General features: G+C 46.2%; 1 protein-coding gene across 2 annotated transcripts in view; it reads right to left on the reverse strand.

Moving 5' to 3' along the window:
* Window positions 1–21,005, reverse strand: part of LOC149364091 (beta-1,4-N-acetylgalactosaminyltransferase bre-4-like) — a 36,821-nt gene that overhangs the window by 4,283 nt on the left and 11,533 nt on the right. The window contains exons 2-5 of one of the 2 annotated variants that reach the window (XM_089574100.1): window positions 12,482–12,761; window positions 5,134–5,317; window positions 2,792–3,024; window positions 1,287–1,471 (exon numbers count right to left, since the gene is read on the reverse strand). In XM_089574100.1, coding sequence (XP_089430226.1) covers window positions 1,287–1,471; window positions 2,792–3,024; window positions 5,134–5,317; window positions 12,482–12,658 — 779 coding nt within the window. In that variant the 5' untranslated portion in view covers window positions 12,659–12,761. The remainder of the gene's footprint in view (window positions 1–1,286; window positions 1,472–2,791; window positions 3,025–5,133; window positions 5,318–12,481; window positions 12,762–21,005) is intronic. The other variant, XM_089574101.1, reaches the window with a different exon arrangement.

The following is a 21,005-nucleotide window of genomic DNA, read 5'->3' on the forward strand; positions in this document are numbered from 1 at the left end:
TCACCACAAGTGAGATCTCGTAGCTTGCGGTATGCGTCATGAAGATTCTCAAATTATGGGCCAGGCAAAAGTACCAACACCAAGCTAACTTCGTTGTTGTCGGGTAATAGTGAGCTCAGTGCATTTCTTAAGGCATTCGAGACGTGCAAGCTTCAAGTTTATTGGAGGTTGTAATATAAAAAGGCTGACATCGGTCTTTGAAAAGCATTGTCATTGCATCTCTCCGCGAACTGAACAAAACCCTGCGTCGTCAAAAACATACAGGAGTGAACAGAACCGAGAGGTAGAGCTCGGCTGGTGTGTCCAGAAACATCGGTGTCTCCAGCTTTGAAACAGCCGAAATGTACAGCGCCGTTGCGAAGGTCTGATCTGCGAACCCCTTTATCTGTGCGGTGCAGCGTTAGACGAATCGGTTATGGTGCTGCTGATACGTGCGGTTGGACGCATTTGGTTCTATTCTAGCATCGTGACGGGGGTATCCATATTGTGAAATGTCCAAATTTCGTTTCCACAAAATCAAATATTGGAAAGGTCAGTGCCAGTTCAATTTGAAGCCACTTGAAAAAAATGTTGTTCTTCGGAAATTGTTTTTTGTTAGCCAGAAGACCTCTAAATTTTTGTTGTTTCTATACACGGCCATTTTTTAAACCTTGAATGCTATTGAACCATTACATTAGACAAGGCATCGAGACGCCGCTGCCTTTGACGCGTGCAGGAGGTGACCGACAACCTAAATCCTTTGAAAAACACGCTCCGTTGACTCCACGGCTAGTAATACAGAAAAAAACAACGAAACTCGGCCTATTTACGTCGCGTAGGTCGAAATGCCTTGAAGCACTACATAGTGTCTTCCCCAAATTTCTTCCCTCACCTTTATACCCCCTCATCCCTTTGCCCCAGTGTAGGGTAGCAAACTGGTTTGTTTCATTTACCGGTTGACCTCCCGCCTTTCCTCCTTCTCTCCCCCCCCCCCCCCAAGCTACCACTATATCACACCACCGCCAACAGAAAAACGAGGAACCACATTTGTGTACACAGGTCGGAGAAAACGCCATGCCCCCCCATCCACTGTTCCTAACGAGGAATCCACGTAGATTGCACCTTAGCGTTCTAGGTTTTCGTTTCTTGCTTTTTACCGAACATATACACCAATTTTTAATATAACATAATGCGTATCAACACAATTTTTTTAACTCTTTTAATCTTCCCGCCTGGTACACTATAGCCTTGACAGGATCTGCCGCATAAGACGTCAGTTTCTAGTGCTCGATGTTCAAAACACTTACATGGACGTGTCGTTTCTCATAACGGACATGTGCCGTGGCTGTTCTGGGCACGTGTATACGTTGCGATCATCCATTGGCACCAGGTCAACGTCATGGAACACGAAGCACTGGAAGTCGTACAGCGCCGTCGACTCCACGAAGCCAATGTTCAGAAGCTTGGCTCTGTTAAAACCCAGCTTGTCACCCTGGGAAAGCAAATGCGTTGTTTCGCATACGCACAGCCCTTTAGTTATTTTTGTTCTTTTTCGTTGACAAGAAATGGAAGAAGAGTAAATATTCACGACAAGTGCAAATAATTGGCCTAAACAGAAGCCCCATTCGCCTTTTTACAGAAGAACGCATCAGACGTTGCTCCCGAACTCAGCCTTTAAAAATTGCGAGCAGTTACTGATGTCGCGAACAGTCGTCCACACCAACCAGCTATAGTTCACTTCTTTCGAACCCGAAAAATTGTGATTGCTACGCGATAGAGAGAGCCAGACACGTAACCAGCGCTATTCTTTGTAAACGAACAGTTCACCCAAGAAGGCGAAGTTTAATTTTAGTAGTGCTTTCTCTCTGTCTGAGGTGACTGCGACCGTCTACAAGGCAGCCACCAATGAAGAAAAAGTTGACTTGGGCTGTACTCAGCTTTATGCACGAGCGATGCGGAATTACGAAGCACGATATCAGAATAGCTTAGATATATAGAAACACGATATTTACGCAGGATATGCGGAAAAAGAGAGGGTTAATTGGAGGGATATGAGAGAGGTATCTGTGCACCAGTGGATGTAGTGGGGTGACGACGATTACAAAGCGACGTTTCTGGCGTAATCTGAACCCGAATAAGTCTTTGGATGGCAAATTTTCAGGACGAAAGTTGCAGCATTCTACTGCCGCGGCCACAACAGTAAGTGCTAGGTTAATGTATTTCAAATCCTAATGCATTCTTCCGTGGCACAGTTACTGTATGTTAAGAAGTGCGCCGTATTTTGATTGCCTTATGACTTTTATTGTATTTATTTATTTATTTTATTTGAACATACTGTTAGTCCCACGGGGACTGTTAGAGGAGTGGATTTATAAGCAAGAAGATACAAATTAACAAACAATAATACAACACAAAGACCAACAGTCAGGTCTAAAAAGACAAGATGTTAAAGCATACATGAGCGGTCACACCAAGTGCGGCGTATTAGACGGGAGATAGTCGGCAACTGTGGTCTTGCAAGCATGCGCTCAAACACATCTCAAAGCATTCCTTCATACAGTAATACACTGCGTACACATCGAGTGAGCAACAACACAAAACAAATACACACTGAACATGATCATCAGGTCTGGCTTGTTGACAGGACTGATGAGGCTGCGCGCTTAAAACGAACTTTTCTAAGGAATCGTGCGAAGTTTTAGATTTATCTAGGGCGTTCCATTCTCTTACGGCTCGGGGGAAGAAAGAAAAGAAACTTATCTGCTGCGTGATAAAGACCGTCGGTAAGCACAACTTTAGGGTCTAAACTCACCTGTTCGATTACAAAAATTCCGTAGTCGATCTGTTGCCGCGAAAGCACCCTGTGCAGGTTGTAGAGAAACACAGGTAGGTGTGCAGCACGATCCCGGTACGGAACAAGTATAGCAACCCGATGTCTCGAAGTGCACTCTTCCGGCTGGAAATGGCCCCCTGCCTGTAGATTCGGGAACTCGCTCTCCACGGCCTCCACAGAAGTCACGTCCGTCTTCACAGGGATGTAGCCCACTGCGTTTCAAGCGCAATAGAGAGCGACAGAGGCGTCGGTAAGTGTCAAAAATTGGCATTGGTTTAGCTCTGGTTAAACCTGGAGGATTGTGAAAGCAACATGGAGAGAGAGAGAGAGGCCATGGAGAGCGCGCGGCAGCGGCGGCGGCACCGGCACGCTAGCTATGCGCCGCTACTGCGCATGCAAAACTGGCGAGTCCGGCTGCGGCACCTCTGAGTCACCCGCGCAGCGATGGCGGCGGCGCGCCAGCTGTGCTCCATGTCAACGTTACTAGATTACTTCTTCAGTTTACAAACTCCGACGCCGCGGATGTCACCTTTGCCTGTACCGCCGAGCGGGGGCGCTCTCGTCGCTCTTTGACCGGTTTTCTCGGCAGAGTAGCCGCACTGATACATCAGCGAAGATTACAGCGAAGCATTTTTGTGCCAGGCGTTCCTTTTTTGGATTAAACTGCGCTGCAAGTTGATCGCTGCTCCTCTGTGTCCTCGCCAGATTTATATAAGTGCATTTCGAGCACCGCAGCTCGTGCGGCGTTGGCTCCGGCTGCAACGCAACACAGAAGCGCAACAGCGCCGGTGCACCCGAGCTATGCGTCCGTGAGTCGGTGCGGCCGAGCTGTCGACCTGTCTGCTCCCAAACCAAGGCAAGATAAGCATTCTACGTAATGTGCGACCGCCATTCACACTGACCATCGCAAAGGCTGCAAACATTTTCTGGAAAGTGCTGGAAGAGCTAGAGAAGTGCAGCCTTGCTCGCTTGGGTTGGGCTGAGCACGTGTCGGTATTCACTTGTCAGATACTGAACTTTGTTATTGCTACAAGAATACACTCTTTTTCTAGCACGTCACTTGTCTCTTGTAAAAGCACGTATCTTGTAACTGTTTGGCCCATTAAAAGTGGCGCCCATCAAGATGCATAGGTTTTTTTGGTTGGTTTGGTTGGTTTATAGGGTTTAACGTCCCAAAGCGACTAAGGCTATGAGAGACGCCGTAGTGGAGGGCTCCGGAAATTCCGACCACCTGGGGTTCTTTAGCGTGCACTGACATCGCGCAGTACACGGGCCTCTAGAATTTCTCCTCTAAAGAAATTCAACCGCCGCGGCCGGGATCGAACCCGCGTCTTTCGGGTCAGCAGCCGAGCACCATAACCACTGAGCCACCGGTATAGGTTTTTCTCCTATATGAATTGAATAAACTGCTTTCAATCTGACCTGTGCTATTACCGTCATTTTTCGCGTTTTATGACCTTAATAACGTCGAAGTTTCACGGTGGTAGTCCTGCATCTCCCTTTTAAAATGCCCGTATGCGTTATTGACTGCCTTGCTTCAAACCGATGGTACTTTGCCTTAGGTTTCGATATTTTCGGCAACATGCGACTCATTTACCGTGTCGTGGCTCGCCGTATGCAGAGTAATTTAGTTTGTAGCGAACTAAATGAAACAAAAAACTATACCCGACCAAGAACCAGATGTCTCATCGAAATAGCTCATGATTCAGACATCCCGATCGTACCTCTGCCTCCCAGGACCGTTCGCGCAGCCACTGTAGTTGCACATTCAGAATAATATTTGTGCACTATCTTGGAAATATCTTCGTTAAACAGGAATTACCGGCATAGAGTGGCGTTAAACACGGCGCGCTCGTCTCATAGCGATAGTTCGTGGGACGAGAGACCGGCCGCAGCGGGCCAACAGCGTCGAAAGCTCCACCTCACGAGAGGGAACCGATTGGGGCCACGTTTGGCCGACGAACTGCAGCGGAGTTTGCAAACTGACCAGTAATCTAGTAGCGTTGCTCCGTGTGACGTCCCTGCTCCTCGCGCATGCGCAGTATGGTCTTGCCTCAGCTCCGCGAAATGGCTCGGCGACTCGCGTAGTGTTGATTTCGCAACAAAAGAAAAAAAACATAACGAAGAGCACAGGATATTTGCGTTGTCCTCGACAGTCCTTATTTGATACATATAAATAATTCCGTAATTATGAGGTTGTTCAATGAACGGACACAGCTAAATTTGATACGGCACCATGCAATAGCAAGTTCATCAGAATAACTAAAAACAAAACAGTTCATTTTACATAAACAAAAGCAAGTTCGAAATCGCATGCTCACCCAAGCTTGGAGGTATTAGTGGACATAAGTTATCGAGAGACTTGTTCGCTCGGTGGCCGTCGGAGATAACGTCGCCTGGTACTCGGATGGTAGGACTAATTTTTTGCGTTGTTTGCGAGCTGACACGCTTATCTTCAGCGCTACCAGCCTTTTCATGTTTCCGAGGATGACCTTTTGAGACAAACTGCAAGAAAGCCAGATTAGAGTATTTTATATCACTGCTGAATGAGGAGTTTGCTGGCATAACTTTGGAGGTTTGCTGTATCGAGCCAACTCAGTTCGCAGACGTGTGTGTGTATGGAGGGGTTGTAAGCGGCCTTTCTCCTTCACGTAAAACTAAAGGAAATGGAAGAGAATTCCTCGTAGTTCCGGTGAGAAATTCAGCTGCATTTTCAGCCTCACCGGGGCAGACGTGTTCCGTGATGTAAGTAGGCGCAGTGAGTTAGTTAAGGGAACTTGTGCCCTTCCTTACAACGTATGCCAGCTATCCCTTCGACTCAGCGTCGCCTGTGTTAAGGGACGGAATGTCGAGAGCGGTATTAGGACATGCGTTAATGTCACCTGTACGCTTAAGCGCTCGAGACCATGCTGATGAACATAAGCGAGATAGCCAATAGCCCGTTATTTATGAAGCAAGTACTGCGAAAGCTTCTAGCGCTTGTGAGACAATAGGGCAACTACGCTAGGCTCCACCATTCATGCGGAAAGTCGCGTCGCGAATAAGGCCGATATGAAATTCTCCCTCTCATGCGTTCAGTGTCTTCGTTGAAACACTGTCACGCAGTTATGTAGTACCATTATATGTCTTAGCTCATCAAAGTGAACCCGCCGCACTGAAGCTACTTAGGAGGAGTCGAGCAGACGATGTCAAATCTCACCGGGACACCTCCACAGCGAGTATTACGGCAATACATGCAGTCTTATCCCACAACGCCGCCCCAGAGGGCGGCTGACCTATATGGATACGAGATATTAAGATGGCTTCCTCTTGAATAAGGCCTCTGGTGACACACACGTGGTGTTTTGAAATCCATTAGAAGAGTGAACAGTCCAGGAAAGCTTGCTTTCGGCGAAGCTGCGTGTAACTTGGGGTGGTTTTGTCTTTGACAAATCGCGTCCAGAGAGCGTTAAGGGTAACTTTGACTGTACCCTTCAACTCCAAGTTATTTGTATCCATGCACTCACTATCAGCACATAAACCAGAGATGAGCTGCTATTTGAGCATACTTGTTAAGAAGTTTCGCCTTAAGAATAGACGTAATAGCGCCTCCAACGGCGCTCAGGCGCGACTGAAACTTTCCACGCATAATGCAACCACCCCCTCCAACTGGCGGCCCCCTTAGCTGTACTCATGCGCGATTGAAACTTCCGACACATGTCGTCACAGGCTGCTTCCCTCGGCAGCCGCCGCGAGAAGGCGACACTTCTCGAATTCAGAATTATCAAATACAAATCACCAATTAATGACTTTTCGAACACACAAGTATCAGTTACCAATCATAAAGCGCATTTAATTACCAAGTACCAATCCCAGTTATCGATTACAATTATCGATCACCAATCAGCAGGCACTAGTCACCGATTACCAATCACCATTTCCGATTACCAATCCATGATCACTTCACCGACCACGGTAATCGATTCCAATCACAATTGCCGATCACATTTCCGATTACCACTTACCATCACCAATCACTGTCTAGGTCGCACTTCACGACATACTACGCCACTAAATACTCATACAAAAAGCTCAAACGCACGTTACTAGGTCACAAACGCCGCAGTGCGTTCACTAGGCGACCTTCGAACACGCTTGAACCAGCGACCCCTCGTATAGTGGAATAAAACAGCGCAAGGACACATGACAAGAACGGAGAGAAGACACACGGCGCTGATGTGTGTGTCTTCTCTCCGTTCTTGTCATGTGTCCTTGCGCTGTTTTATTCCACGATGTATAACCAACTCGCCCAAACAGCCATTTTATTACAGACCCCTCGTAGACCGCGTCGCGTGCCAGCCTCGCACACAGAGGGCCTGTGTTCTCCCTTAATGCCGGCTAATTTCGTTCAATGTATTACTTCCATATTCTGAAATACCCACCACAGGAACCTCCTCGCCACTTCTCACTTTTTTTGAACCCTCCACTAATAAGCTAGCTTCATTGAACACTTCTGAGATTTTTTTTTCCACTGACGCAAGACGACAGACGACGCCGAGTTTTCAGCAGACCGAACTCCTCACGCTATAGCAAAAAGCTGAGAGTATTTATCGAGGGAAGTTCGACGTTTCAGTGGTTCGAATGACGTCTCACTGTCTGTGAGTGTCGAAACCGACTACGCTTGAAAAGCGGGATCCTCTTAAAGGCCGCTTCAAAGGCGACGCCTTCGCGCACTGCTAATGAAGCAACCCAGGCGAACAGCATGTCTAAAAAAAATCTCTGTGATTGTGACATAAATTCCTTTACACGTGTAAAGTTCAAATTCTGATATCTACGACGCCATATGCCAAAACAACGAGATTATTTTTGCGTGCCTCCCCTCCCAGTCCCCAGGCAATAGGCGCCTCGTACCCACGACGCGAATGTAAGGGTTTCCCAAACTTCACCTTCGGTGCATGTACAATCATGCCGACGCTATTGGCTGTTTATGGATTCGACACCGAAACCCAAGGGTCCAAAGGGCGCCGTATAAGCTGAGACTCAGATCTTCTCCAATTGCTGTTAGGCCAACTCCCAGGTGTTTTATTTTTAGCTCAGATGTCTCATTTCAAGTGTTACATAACTGCGTACGTAGGCTCAGAGAGGCGCGTACGTGGAGAAGAGATGACTCCAGCTTGTTGAGTATGCTGCTGTTTTCGGACCGAACAGAAGCTTTTGAGAAGTGTGCAGAAAATTACGTGCAACCTGTGCACAGAACCCCAATGGTCCACAGGGGGAGGGTGAAAATACTGCCCTTTAGAAAGCGTGTAAAACAAGACAACCCAATTTGCCTTAAACTACTCAGAATATAATCAGAAGAGGAGTCCGGAGGATTGGGTTTGGAAGAGCTAGGTGCCTGAGGAAATTAAGAATGGTTTAATTACCTCCAATTTACCAATGACATTGTAGGGCTAATTAAGTCAAGATAGCAACTTTAACCCATCAGTGACGGACCTGAGGACGGAAAACAATTATGGACTGAAAAAATCAGCGTGAAGAAAATTTTAAGTAGTGTGCAAAAAGTCTGGAGAAAAAGAACACAGAGGTGTATTTGGCAGGCGCCTGTAAAAGAATGAATGGAACCTTACCGATATAATACAAGGAGAATGTTTGGCGTTATTACTGCGTTTAATTTTAACCACTGCCGATAGGTCCACTGCAGACAGGTGCGAAAACATTCTAACAGTTGCAAAGAAATCTTCTTTACGTTGTGGTAACTGGGCAGTCGGAGAGCCTTTCCAGGCTTGTTTGGTGAATATAATCACTTAAACGTGCTCCGATAAAACTTCTCAGCAATACATTTTAGCCATTCTGTATACGCACTAGCGGAAAAGGTTTCGTATAGAAAGCATTCTATTAAGGCGAAAGCCTTTAATGTCTCATCGTTGTAAGCAGCAGTTGTCGACAGAGAATGTCACGCTTTTCAGTTGGTCTAAACGGTTGTGACGTCACAGTGCGCCAATTTCAAACGGGGCCAATTGTACTTTGGCTAGTAACCATGCAACCAATTGAAGAGACCATATAGTGATGCTCCAAGTAAGTGGGACTGAGCTTAGTTAATTGCTTAATTACCTAATTAGCCTAATTAACTTCTCTAGTCAGGCCATATAAATAAATAAAACCTAGTAAGAAATTGGTCGAGCTCCTGGCCACCAGGGTCTACGAGGCAATGAGGCCGCTGATGCGGCCGCCCGAGCGCTCACACACCGGGCTCCTCATCCTAGCTCTCATGGCTCAGAAGCTCATAAACCGCTTCTGCGGTTCCGCGAAATCCTAATTTATTATTGCGACAGCCACCGTCTCTACCCGGCCCCTGCCAAGGGGCTGAGTAAGGCGGAGGAGCGAACTCTGCGGCGCCTGCAGACAGGAACCCTTCTCTGTCCTGCAATAGCAAAACACTTCGATCCGAACACAGATGGGCGCTGCCCGCACTGTGGAGAGATCTGCGATATCTTTCACATGGTGTGGGCATGTACTCAGAATCCTCACCTTCCCCCCTCCCCCACCCCCACCCGAGAGGCATGGGAGACTGCCCTCCTCAACTGCTCCACACTGGAGTCCCAAAGGGCTCTGGTCAAGCGGGCGCGAGACGGGGCCTCGTCATGCGGTGTCCCGGACTAAGGATACCGACCATGCAGCAGGGTTATTTATTTTTTTTTAACCCTCAAGCTCTCTTTGATTAAAGTTTTTCACCACCACCACCACCACCATGCCAGCTCGATGGTTTGGAATGAACAAAGGCACGTCTAGTGAATACGGTGTCTTCGCTCACTGCCATCCTCCTCCCTTCCCTTCCGGCGAGGTTTAGGTGTCCACCGAGATATGAGAGAGAAATACATTTCCTTTCCTCAAAAACCAATTTACCGACGAGCGAGGCGTAGAACCGAATGGGCTATGGCGTTCTATGGACTCCCTGGCAGCGTTGCAAGACGCTCTCGCGTTCCACTCTTAGAGGCGAAGCTTAACATCTTAACCACACATCAGTGACCACACTTTAGGTCAAAAAAGTGCACCCTCCCCCCCCCCCCCTGAATTTTGAGGGGTGTCCACCGAGATATGTGAGACAGTTAATGCGCAATTTCCTTTCCTCAAATACAATTTTCATTTTCTTCATTACGACCCCTCTTTCTTCTTTCACTCCCACTTCCTCCCTTCCTCTACGGTGCGGTTCAGGTGTCCACCGAGATGACAGAGATTTACTGCGCCATTTCCTTTCCTCAAAAACCGTTGCGTTGAAACGGCAAGGCATCGCACCGAACGGGTGGTGGCGTTCCGTGGACTCCCTGGCAGCGCTACAACACGCTGTCGCGTTCCACTCCTAAAGGCGAAGCTTAAGCTTAAACTTAATTAGCAGTTAATTAGTTTTCAGGCATTAATCAGTAATTAACCATTAATTAGTGATTTGTCATCACGTAGTAATTAGTACTCAATTACATGTGACGCCACCAGTGCCACAGAAGCACTGAAAGTGGTGCGGAAAACGCTTTCGCCTCTACGCGCTTTAGACAGTCAAAGTGCCCCCTGAATTTTTGTAATCAATGCTTAATAAACAAAATATCTTGCTTAATTAGAAGTCTATTGCCTGGTTAACCTCTCTGCCTTCTCTATTTTCTGCCTCTCTCTGCTTGTCTTATGATTACCAGGAATACCTACTGAAGAAACTTTGTATAGTTGCATGGTGCCGCTCCCACAGTATATTACAATGAAACGACACTCTGCGATCATCTTCGACCGTTACGCCATGTGGATCTGCGGCGCACATGTGCAAGGCACAGCCCCCGTCAAAAGTATATAGCCCAAGGGGTTTGCTCGTAAGCTGTATAGCGGAGCCCCTTAGCATGTCTAACAGCCCAAAGCTTGAGAAAATTCAGGACACATAGCCATTCCTCTTACGAGAGATTACTGGCGCTGAGGATGCATAACGAGGCTGACTGCAGGCCTGACAAGCAAACCCCTTGGGCTGTATACTTTTGACGCGGGGTGTACATGCTCTTCTCATGTGGCAGTCATGTTTGAATGAGCTGAGAAGAATGGCAACTTACCCGAACTAGGAACCTGTGCGTGAAGCAGCCATGACAGGCAACAGGTACACTATTTTAGTTGGCATTTCAAAATGAAGTCATACGTCTAAGTTGGGCTACGCGCGCTATTTCGGTCCTGCTCATTTTTGAGATGTGCAAAGGAGTCTTTGGTTTCCTCGTGTCGTGATAATCACTCTAAAAAAAGTGGACTGATGGACTTCACTTTAAAATGGCTGTCACGTTAGGCATATCATTTATTAGGAACTTTCCCATCAGCAACTTACGTCCGGTAATGGGTGCTACAAGTTCTGGAACATTTCAACTACTGAATTATGTCGTTGACTGTACCCATTGCGCACCGTTTCAAAGTTATACAGAACAAAATCCGACGTAATGTCAGACGAACGGACCGTAATGTAGCCCACAGACCTGTGGCAAAGAAGCGGTTTCGCACTGACATATCCATAAATTATAGACAAGTGCACATTTTCAGCACGAAGTTGTTTATGGACGCAATTTCTCTAAAATCGCCAGACTGAGCCTCAAATGTTAATATATGCGCTATCTCCCATCGGGATGCTTCTTTTTTTTTTTGCTATCTATCTATTGTCAAAAACGTACCCCGTTGTCTTTCTATGATTCTCTTAAGTACTCGCAGAGTGCGCGCCGGACAATCTTTAAAGGCCAGATTTTGTTACGCATCTCAAAATTACACCATTGCCATCAATATGTACACCCCCCGTCAAAAGTATACAGCCCAAGGGGTTTGCTTGTGAGGCCTGCGGTCAGCCTCGTTATGCATCCTCAGTGACCATAATCTCTCGGAAGAGGAATGGCTATGCGTCCTTAATTTTCCCAACCTTTGGACTGTTAGACATGCTAGGATTCCCGCTAAACAGCTTAGAAACAAACCCCTTGGGCTGTGTACTTTTGACGGGAGCTGTACAAACCGTATCTTGCACACACAGTTGCGTCACAGTTAAAAGTAATGACCGAGAGAGCTCGAATTAGCTTTCAAATGTGATGAGATGCAGGCCTTTTCATCTCCGACCCATAGTCTTTTTTATCGTTTCTTTTCGTTAATCTCTGAAACACGTCGACAAAACTCGGTGTTGTTTCCCAGGGGTGTGTTTAGGTATTTTTTTATCAGTAATTACTTTATTACTTTATAAAGGCCTGACTCTTTCAAATCTTGGTTGAGGTGCAGGCGCTCTCATCTCCAAACTTTAGTCTTCTTTCTCATTTGTTTACTTTACCCTCTGAAACAGGTCGACGAAACTGAGTGTTGTTTTTCAGGGGTCTGTTTACCGTTTATTACACAGTATTTTTTTTACTTTCTAAAGGCCTGATTCTTTCAAATCTAGGTTCAGGTGCACGCCCTCTCATCTCCGACCCCTAGTCTTCTCTCCCATTTGTTTACTTTACCCTCTGAAACAGGTCGACGAAATTGAGTGTTATTTTCCAGGGGTCTGTGTGCCGTTTTTTTAACACAGTGGATTTTTTTTTTTGCTTAAAGGCCTCACTCTTTCGAATCTAGTTCAGGTACGTTTTAGACAACGGTTAATCGGAACGACACTTAGACTCCGAATTTTAACGCAAAAATTGCACTGAACTTGAACGAACCACTTACTCGTAGTGCGTGTTCCCTGATTTGATCCACGTCGAAGCACCAGTGGACGAGTGCAAAACACAGTGCCATAGCCACGAAAGTCTTTGCGATGTTGCTGCGAGCGAACAGTCTTACAGCTGCCGCAGTCCCATGACCCATCTTTATTTCAGCCGTACTTGCAGACGCCGGAATTCCCATGGTGTTGTTGATCGGCAGATTGGAGCGATTGCGTTTTGTGACCAGTCGATATTTCAATTGCCAAATAGCGGTGTTTTTCTCGTCATAACATCAGCCGAAGCGCCTGCATAAAGTGCCAAGAATACATGAGAAATTGTCGAATAGTTCCCAGCTGAGAACGCATGCGAATTCAGGAATAAAAATGGGTGACATTTCTCGGCATGCATAATTGATTACTCAATCAAAAATACAGTTTACCCTCAACCTCAAATGAAACCTGAACGAAACAACTAAAACGCGAACATTCACGTTCGAAAAAATATTGCTGGCTGGAGAGGAAATAAGGACATGCCTATTAACGAATACAAAGAGCTGCCTTTACGCCTTTAGTGAAAAAATCAACCGCTCTAATATTCAGCCTTCCTTGAGTAATATCCTGTAGTTCTTGCAATTTGCGTTTAAGTTCTCTTGTTCAAGTTACATTTGACGGTTATGACACGTCAGTTCGTCGCACAGCAGACCAGACGAAATAGACATTTGGAACAAAATCCCATTTGAGCTCGAGGGAACTGTGGCAGAATTAAATGTGGCCACAGTGAGATGGTGTTTCTGCGCTCCTCAATGGAGGTCGCTTGAACATCGTGCAAGCCTCTTACCCAAACATTTATGATCCTGCCGCCCTGCATTAGCCTCTCCGATGTCTTTATAGCTTGTGCAACAAAAAGCACGATGTCCAAAGCAGTGCCTGCATGTAGTGTTGCTTTCCCGCTTTCGAAACAAAGGACAATAGAAACCTAAAGTTCCGAAATTAACGCACTTACTCTGAAAGAAAGACACAGCCTGTTTCACAGAAACCGCCTTGATACTGAAACTATAAAAATCTCCGAATGCTTTGTGCTGATTGACTACAAAGTGGAATCCTTCGGGCATCAGTGATTAAGGACCGTGGAAGTTAATATGAACACATAAGTCCTCACCGTGAATGTGCCTAGCGAAGAATGATCTCCTCCGTACCACCTTTTTGCGCAGCCCTCGGTCACCTCTTCATTTTTAATGCTTGTAGCTCGCCTACCACGTAACCGACAACCGCGTTTCCTTTACTGTTTTAGCGCAGCAGACAGCATAACATAACTTATGAAGAATCAGGATTCGCCGGTGTAGCACTCAGGCAGCACGTTTCGTGAAAGGTGAGCCTAAATTTCGGTTAAAATCTGACACTTTTTTCTTCCGATTCATTTATCGCCATCGCCGTCATGATCCGCTAAACTCCGCCCACTGGAGAACATAGGCCTTACCCGTGTGCTGTGCGATGTCAGTGCAGGTTAAAAATCACAAAGTGGTATAAATTAATCCTGAGCCTTCTACTACAGCAACCCTCGTCGCCTGGGTCGCTACAAGTCGTTAAACCACACGTACGACATATCTATCCGTCTAACCCTGTCCTGTGCCAGCCGCGCGCACCTCGCCCCTGCAAACTTCTTAACCTCATCCGGCCATCTGACATTCTACTGTCTCCTGTTACGCTTGCCTTCTCAGGGAATCCTGCCTCATACCTTTAACGACCATCGGTTTTCTTTCATCCGCATAACATGCCCTTCCCATGCACATTTCTTCTTCTTGATTTCGACTAGGATGTCATTAACCCGCGTTTATTCCCTGACCCTACTCTGCCCTCTTCCTGTCTCTTGACGTTACACCTGTCATTTTCTTTTCCATGTCTCACGGTGTTGTCCTCAATTTAAGTTACTCTTTTCCTGAGCCTCCGCGTGTCTGCCCCTTCGGTGAGCACCGGTAAGATGCGCTGTTATTTATAGTTTTCTCTCGAAAAATATTGGTACACTGACAGTCATGATCTGAGAGTACCTGCGAAATGCGCTTCACCCCATTATTAACTCCCTAGTTATTTCAATGTCTTGTCTGAATCTGCGTTCCATACTTGCCCTAGTTAGACGTGTTCCCTTCTTGTTTCCAACGCTTCACTGCCTATAATAAACTGCTTTTCCTTACCGAGACTACTGAACATTACTTTAGGTTGCTGCATGTTAATTTTAAGGCTCATCCCAATCCAGATCTCTGAATACCTCCGTAAATACGCGGTGAATGGTGCCGGAGGGGTTGTGTCCTCCTGCCCGATACCCTTGCATATTGGGATTATATTACTTGTTCTGTGGAGGATTATGACGGCTGTGCAGCGGATACCGGCATTTTTGCGTACGTTTACATATGCCTCAAATCTACCGTTTTCCATAATGCCTACTGCAACCGCGCAAAACGACGAGGGACGAAGAGAGGAAAGCACAGGACAAGACGCGGAACTGTCCTGTGCTTTCCTCTCTTCGTACCTCGTCGTTTTGCGCGGTTGCAGTATGCACTCCATTGTCAACCACCAACTAGCCCGCCTTCACTTGTTACATGTGCTACTTCCATAATGCCGGCATAACTGCTGACGCTTCATTTCAATCAAATGCTTTCTCATAGTCCATAAAGGCTATATTTAAGAGTAGGTCATTTTCCGTGCTATTCTCTATCATCTTATTGATAGTATAAATATCGCTTACAGTCAAATACCCTTCAGGAGAGCTGACCCGGTCTTTCGGTTCACTAAAATCTGAAGTTATACTGATTCTACCAGCCATTACCTTCGTAAAATCCAGGGTAGTTCGGCGAAGAACCAGTTCGCCATTCCGGTACCTTTCTCTGCTGTTCATGGGTACAGATACCACGAACGTTTTAAAAGCTTGCCTGACATTCTTTTTTCGTGTGTGTAATTCCGTGAGCACTTCACGCAGAATGACATCTAGGAACCTTATGGCGCAGTCTGCTTTATCGATCAAATTACTCGTCACTAATCACTAAATGAGCTCAACGCCTGCAGCTGCGGGGGCCTGAACAACGTCATGCATGGGGCTTCACATTTAACCTTTCCGCCTGGAATGCAATTGGTTGCTCTCCTAAAGCTGCACCAGCTGACAATGAAGTCAAGAACACATGTGCTTCGGCACATGTTTTTGCTTTTCTTTTTGTTCTGCAAGTATATTTTATTTCGCTCAGTGCTGAAGATTCGCAGCGGCCACGTGAAACAATTGCCTCTCAATCTTCCAGCTTGTACTTATCGCACATATGCGCACAGTTCGGGTTCCTTGGAAGAGTACACGGTATTCCATGGAACCACGTACAGCTCATCCGGACGTGAGACGCGTAATAAAATTTTCTCTGTCTGCCTCTCTATGTCTGTCTCAAACTGAGAGTACTAGCCGCAAGCCAGCAGTGCGGCTAACTATGCTTTTCGCGCAATCAATGCAAGTTGAATTGGAAGCAGCAGCCTGCGCCAGCGTATCAGAAGCCACATTTTGCAGTCTTTCTTTACTGCTCCGTCTTTCAGTTGTTTACTTCTTCATCAGGCTAACCTTGAATGCCATAGCTGGCGAAGGACATCTCTTACCGGATAGCGACTCTCACGTCATAAGCGACAACTAGAAATCATAACGGGGCCGAAGAATTAACACCCTATCGTAGTGATGTATAGGTTATTTGCACTCATTGATTGACTAATTACTTGTTTTAAAACTGTTTTCAATATTTACCTTCAAGTACATTTTGCTCGAGGCATCAGTTAAACAAGTCGGTACGCATTTATACTGCTATAGCACTGCATGTAAGACAGGAGAACAGAAAAGAAAGGCTACCGCCAGCATAAATGAATCGTCGCAGAATGCTGCCCCCGGAATCGAATCATCAAGGCTGGACGTATTTTGTACAGGTGCGCATACGCCCAGCGCTTTGGCTGTCACACGGCACGAAATCATGATTTTATAAGTCATGGCCGTCACCTGGACTAGTGATGTAAGGGGATTTATTTTTTTTATGTGCATAATCCAGTTAAACGGGAACTGGGTAAAATGAGGAAGTTTCTTATCGGCCTAAACCGTAGCGCTATCTGAGCTGTTATTTGATATGCTTCATATTTATTTCATAACAACTAGATCGTTGTATGTACTGATGGAATACGCAAATAATTTGATTAATATCAGCATGTAAACTTTGAATATGGCTCTTTTCAATTCGAAACACTTGATTTGACCCACTTTTATGGAGAAAAGTTATTGTGCAGCATTAATTCCAGCTCTCGTTATGCAAATATTATATAAAAATGTATAAGGTGTGATTTGAGCATAGCAACATTAAGGAATTCAATGTGCGCCACCACAGGCACTGCAGCGCTCCATAAACACAAGCAAGTAAATGTGAAAGCAGGCATGTCACAAGCGCTGATGCGACAACCTTCCTTTCTTTTGTTTTCACTTCAGCAGCGTAAAAGTAAACTCTAGCTATGTTGTGTCTCTTTAATCTATTCTCTCTTTGGCCTAGTACCATTGCGCTGTCGCGCCATCACCATGCAAACAAAGCCAACACGCCCATCAGCTTGTGCTTGCACAGAATAATATCATCTAGTGGCAGGGTTCGTGGTCATTGCAGTGGCCCTTAAACCAGTCTCTCAAAAACGAACCCAAGTAATTTATTATCCTGAGTTACTCCAGTTCAACGCTACATCGTTTCTGACGCTACACTCCCTTGTTCAGTTTCAAGCTATGACCTTTATATGTATAAAGAACCTAAAACACAACGGATAACAGTGTACTTCCAGGGGTTCCACTCTAACATCTGACTCGCTGTTAACATTGGCAGCGAATTCTCTTGCGCACAATTCTAGTTCACGGTTGCGCCCAACGCCAGTTTCGAAAGACGATAATTTCGTAAAACAGCTCGTGGCACACCATTCTCCTCTGATTTAGCCTCCCCATCTCAATTGTGACAATGCTTATCGTGAGGGAAAGCCTTTCTTTTGCATATGCTGCGCACTGACTTCGTATGCATGCCGGAAAGGCTTCAAAAGTCTGGTCGAGTTGCGCTACCTGTTTGCGTGAGTTGTGCAGCTGTGGATGATGCGCAAAATTTTCTCACAGTGTGCCCGTGTTTCCGCGATGGGCAAAAGAAATGTTTTGGCAGCCTGAGGAGTTGGAATTTGCAACAAGGCAAAGTTGTTGCAGTTGTTTTCCCTGAATATCCCCACCAAGGTTACTTTGTTTTTTACATTTTTAGAGGACTGTGGCCTTCTGGGGCACTATTTGAAGAGACATTTTGTTCCGCCACTGAAACATACGTGTAGCAGTTTCCGATGGGATCAGTGTATTGTCAGCACGGCGAGCGTTTAACAACGCTAGCGGTATTCAAGATCGACCAGTAGCGTGTCGCCAACTTGCGGAGCAGGCGGAACTTTTTGGAAGTTCTTATATTTTATTAACACATTCAGCGGCGAGAAACCTGCCTTTCTGCTTAACGACATTGCTCTCGGTCTTTCAAAAGCGTGATTGATGGAAGGCCTACAACTAATTAAACGGCTGACACACAGCAAATTGAATGCCAATCCTAATAAACTAAGATTTTTTGTATAAGTGTTATGCCCACGTATCACCGCCAAAGGGCACTTGCTGATACTTTATGCTGATGACAGCGCGGATTAGAGAGCAACGCAAGAGAAAAAAATTGTTCCAAGTAATAATTAAATTCCTTGCATCAACCTTGATTTGCATATATGAAACATATTTAATAAAAAAATTCGGATAACACCGAAAAAAATATTCAGGATGCGTCCGCACGAAACACGACAGACAGCTGACAGATGTCTGCGACCAAAACTTATACTGTGGCACAACAGCTATCAAATACAAACGAAACGTTATCGTCTTAGAACGCCAAAAAGGGGCAGTGATTGTGTGCACATTGTTTAGCAACAGCCATCAGTGTTTATTAGCATAAGATGAAGACGACGCGCATGCCCTGCCAGAAACTTTAACTAGCAGAACGTGCACCGGGGACGCTAACTATTCTTATTCTGGACTTAAGAAGTGGTTGCATAATGGCACTCTTCCTGAGATTCCTATGTATCGAACATAAAGACGGAATTGTCAGCGTTGTTTGCTTCCTTCTGGTATTCCGTGTTCACTCTACCAAGCTGACCTTAGCAAAAGCCACGTGTGACAACTAGCCGAACTTTCTATTTTCCTACACTCATTCTGTATTCTATTTCATGGTGTATTTCCACAAGGGCGGGAAGCACTGCCGGAGCCAGCAAATAAGTGTCTGAGTTAGGAATGTATTTAGCACGTTCTAAAAGTTCGCGATAGGTGGGTGTTGTCGATGCAATGCGCGAGGTTATCGCAATTTTTGTAGCTGCTTGAAAGCTGGTCATGAACTGTCTGGACAGAATCATTTCATAATTTGATAGCGGGAAGAGATTCTGAGCCAGAGTATACACAGTCCGAGTAAGTTCTCCCTGTGAATAGCCAGGCTCTTCCTAACAAGTGCCTGAACTCCTTCCTTTCAACCTGCTCTCAGAACTTCTGTTATCAAAGAGAGTCTAAGGCGATATATTTTACAACTGGTGTGGGCTAAATCATGAGGACGCCATGCGGTTTGATGAAAGCGTCAAGAACTGTTTCCATCGGATGCACGCAGCTGTCAAAACCCGTACTGTATGAAATGTTCCAAACAGCTACGATATTCCGCGGTAGCGATGTTCCAAACGGCTGTGAGATCTCACGGTAGCCCTTATACCGTGCTGGCGTCTGTTGTTCACAACAGCCTAACGAGCAATCTGGTGGCACCCTAGGTCCACTCAGTACAAATCTCGACGGTATTTCCAACCGTTCTCTCTAAGATGCCAGTAAGGACATGAAGAAAAAGGAACATGGTATATCCTAGGCATTTACTGCACGCCATAATTTTCCGACAAAACAAACCTACACGCAAAACAAACTCTTCAGAAGCTCTCCTGGCGCCGATCCTGTCGTTCTTATATGGCTTCTTTCTCCCTATTCCCGTTTGCGCCGCCTTCGGCCCACATGACAGGTATGAACCAACTAACCGAAACTAACACTTGAGGGATACTTCAGCTCACCTTAAGAGTATGACGCGATGCTGTTAAAGGGTCGCTACGGTCTCTTTCGGGTCCCATGACGCACAATTTGGAAGACATCGACATGCTTGTGGCCATCACATGCTTCATTATGCACCATCGTTTATATTATTTGGAGATGTATATTAAAGGGACACTGAGGAGAAATTGAAGTTGGCTTGTATCGACAGAATACCAGCTCCTGATTGCAAAAACGTCACTCATACTGGCAACAAAGCTCTTGTAACGTAGAAAAGAGCAACAACCAAAATACAGGTATCGCCGCCACAGGCCAAACTCGCAAGTACAAGCGTGATGACGTCATAGGACAAAGCAGTGTTGCTAGAACCAATGGTTCGAGCAACTCTAGGACCCGATACGCCACAAATCACTGAGGCGCAGCCAATGCACGCGCAAATCTCCTTGACTTTGCCAGATGGCGCCACGTGCCCGGCAGGTACGCGCGAGCCTGAAGCATCGGGACCAATCAGCGCCTGCTCGCCGGCGGCAGGCGGGCTCCCGGTATTTTGCTAGCGGTAACAAGGTGCACGGTATGCTAAAGGTGTCTATTTGCGAGAACTTCGCGGACGACTTCGAGAACAAGATCCATCGTAACGCTGGCAAAACGCCAGTGCAAACGTAAGCGAAACGACTGTAGCGACGGCCGCAATAGCCGATAGATGCCTTCAACGTGCGGCCGGCGGTAGCTTTCTGTTCGGCTGCTGCTGGGCCGCTATGCTGGCGCCAGAAATCACGGAGTCTGCGGTACGTCATGGCACGTCATGTTTCTCGTCACTTAGTCCTGTGTCGTCATAGGAGAATCCCAAGCTTGAATCAGAGCGGCGGGAAAAACTTTTTCAACTTGGAATCCAAATTTCTTGGAAATAAATGCATCTTTCGCTGCCGGCCAAGTGGCAACAAAGCCATGAAATGCCGAACTATCGGATTTTTCTATAAAAAGAATATCAATAGTGCTCTCTTCACTGTCCCTTTAATCATCCTAATTAACTAAGTGACTGAGTAATGTAATTCACCTACAATCTGGTGTGAGGTGCATGTACAAGGCTTCCATTTATCCCTCTCAACGAACGTTCCCCACGGGTGTCGAGGTTGCATGCCCGGCTCCCGACCGAAAGGAGAGCGGCTCGATTCCGCTAGCCCGCCTCATTTCTTTTCAGTGAAACTGCTTTTCTACGTCGCTACCATCTTGACCAATCAGGATTTTCTCGTCACAACGATGCCCACGACGAGTTTTCGCCAAACGGGACATTTAACGTGACCGCGTTTGGATCGTAGCTCCAGCATTCCTGACAGCGTTCCATAGAGGCGGACGTAGGACGGCCTGAATTACCGCGAGTGCCAAGTAAGTACGTCTAACAGTGATGGCGAGAGCTGCGCAAGAACCCTCCTAGG

This window comes from Amblyomma mixtum, chromosome 2, assembly GCF_055824585.1.
Source record: "Amblyomma mixtum isolate Tamu chromosome 2, ASM5582458v1, whole genome shotgun sequence".
In the NCBI taxonomy this organism is placed as follows: Eukaryota; Metazoa; Arthropoda; class Arachnida; order Ixodida; family Ixodidae; genus Amblyomma; species Amblyomma mixtum.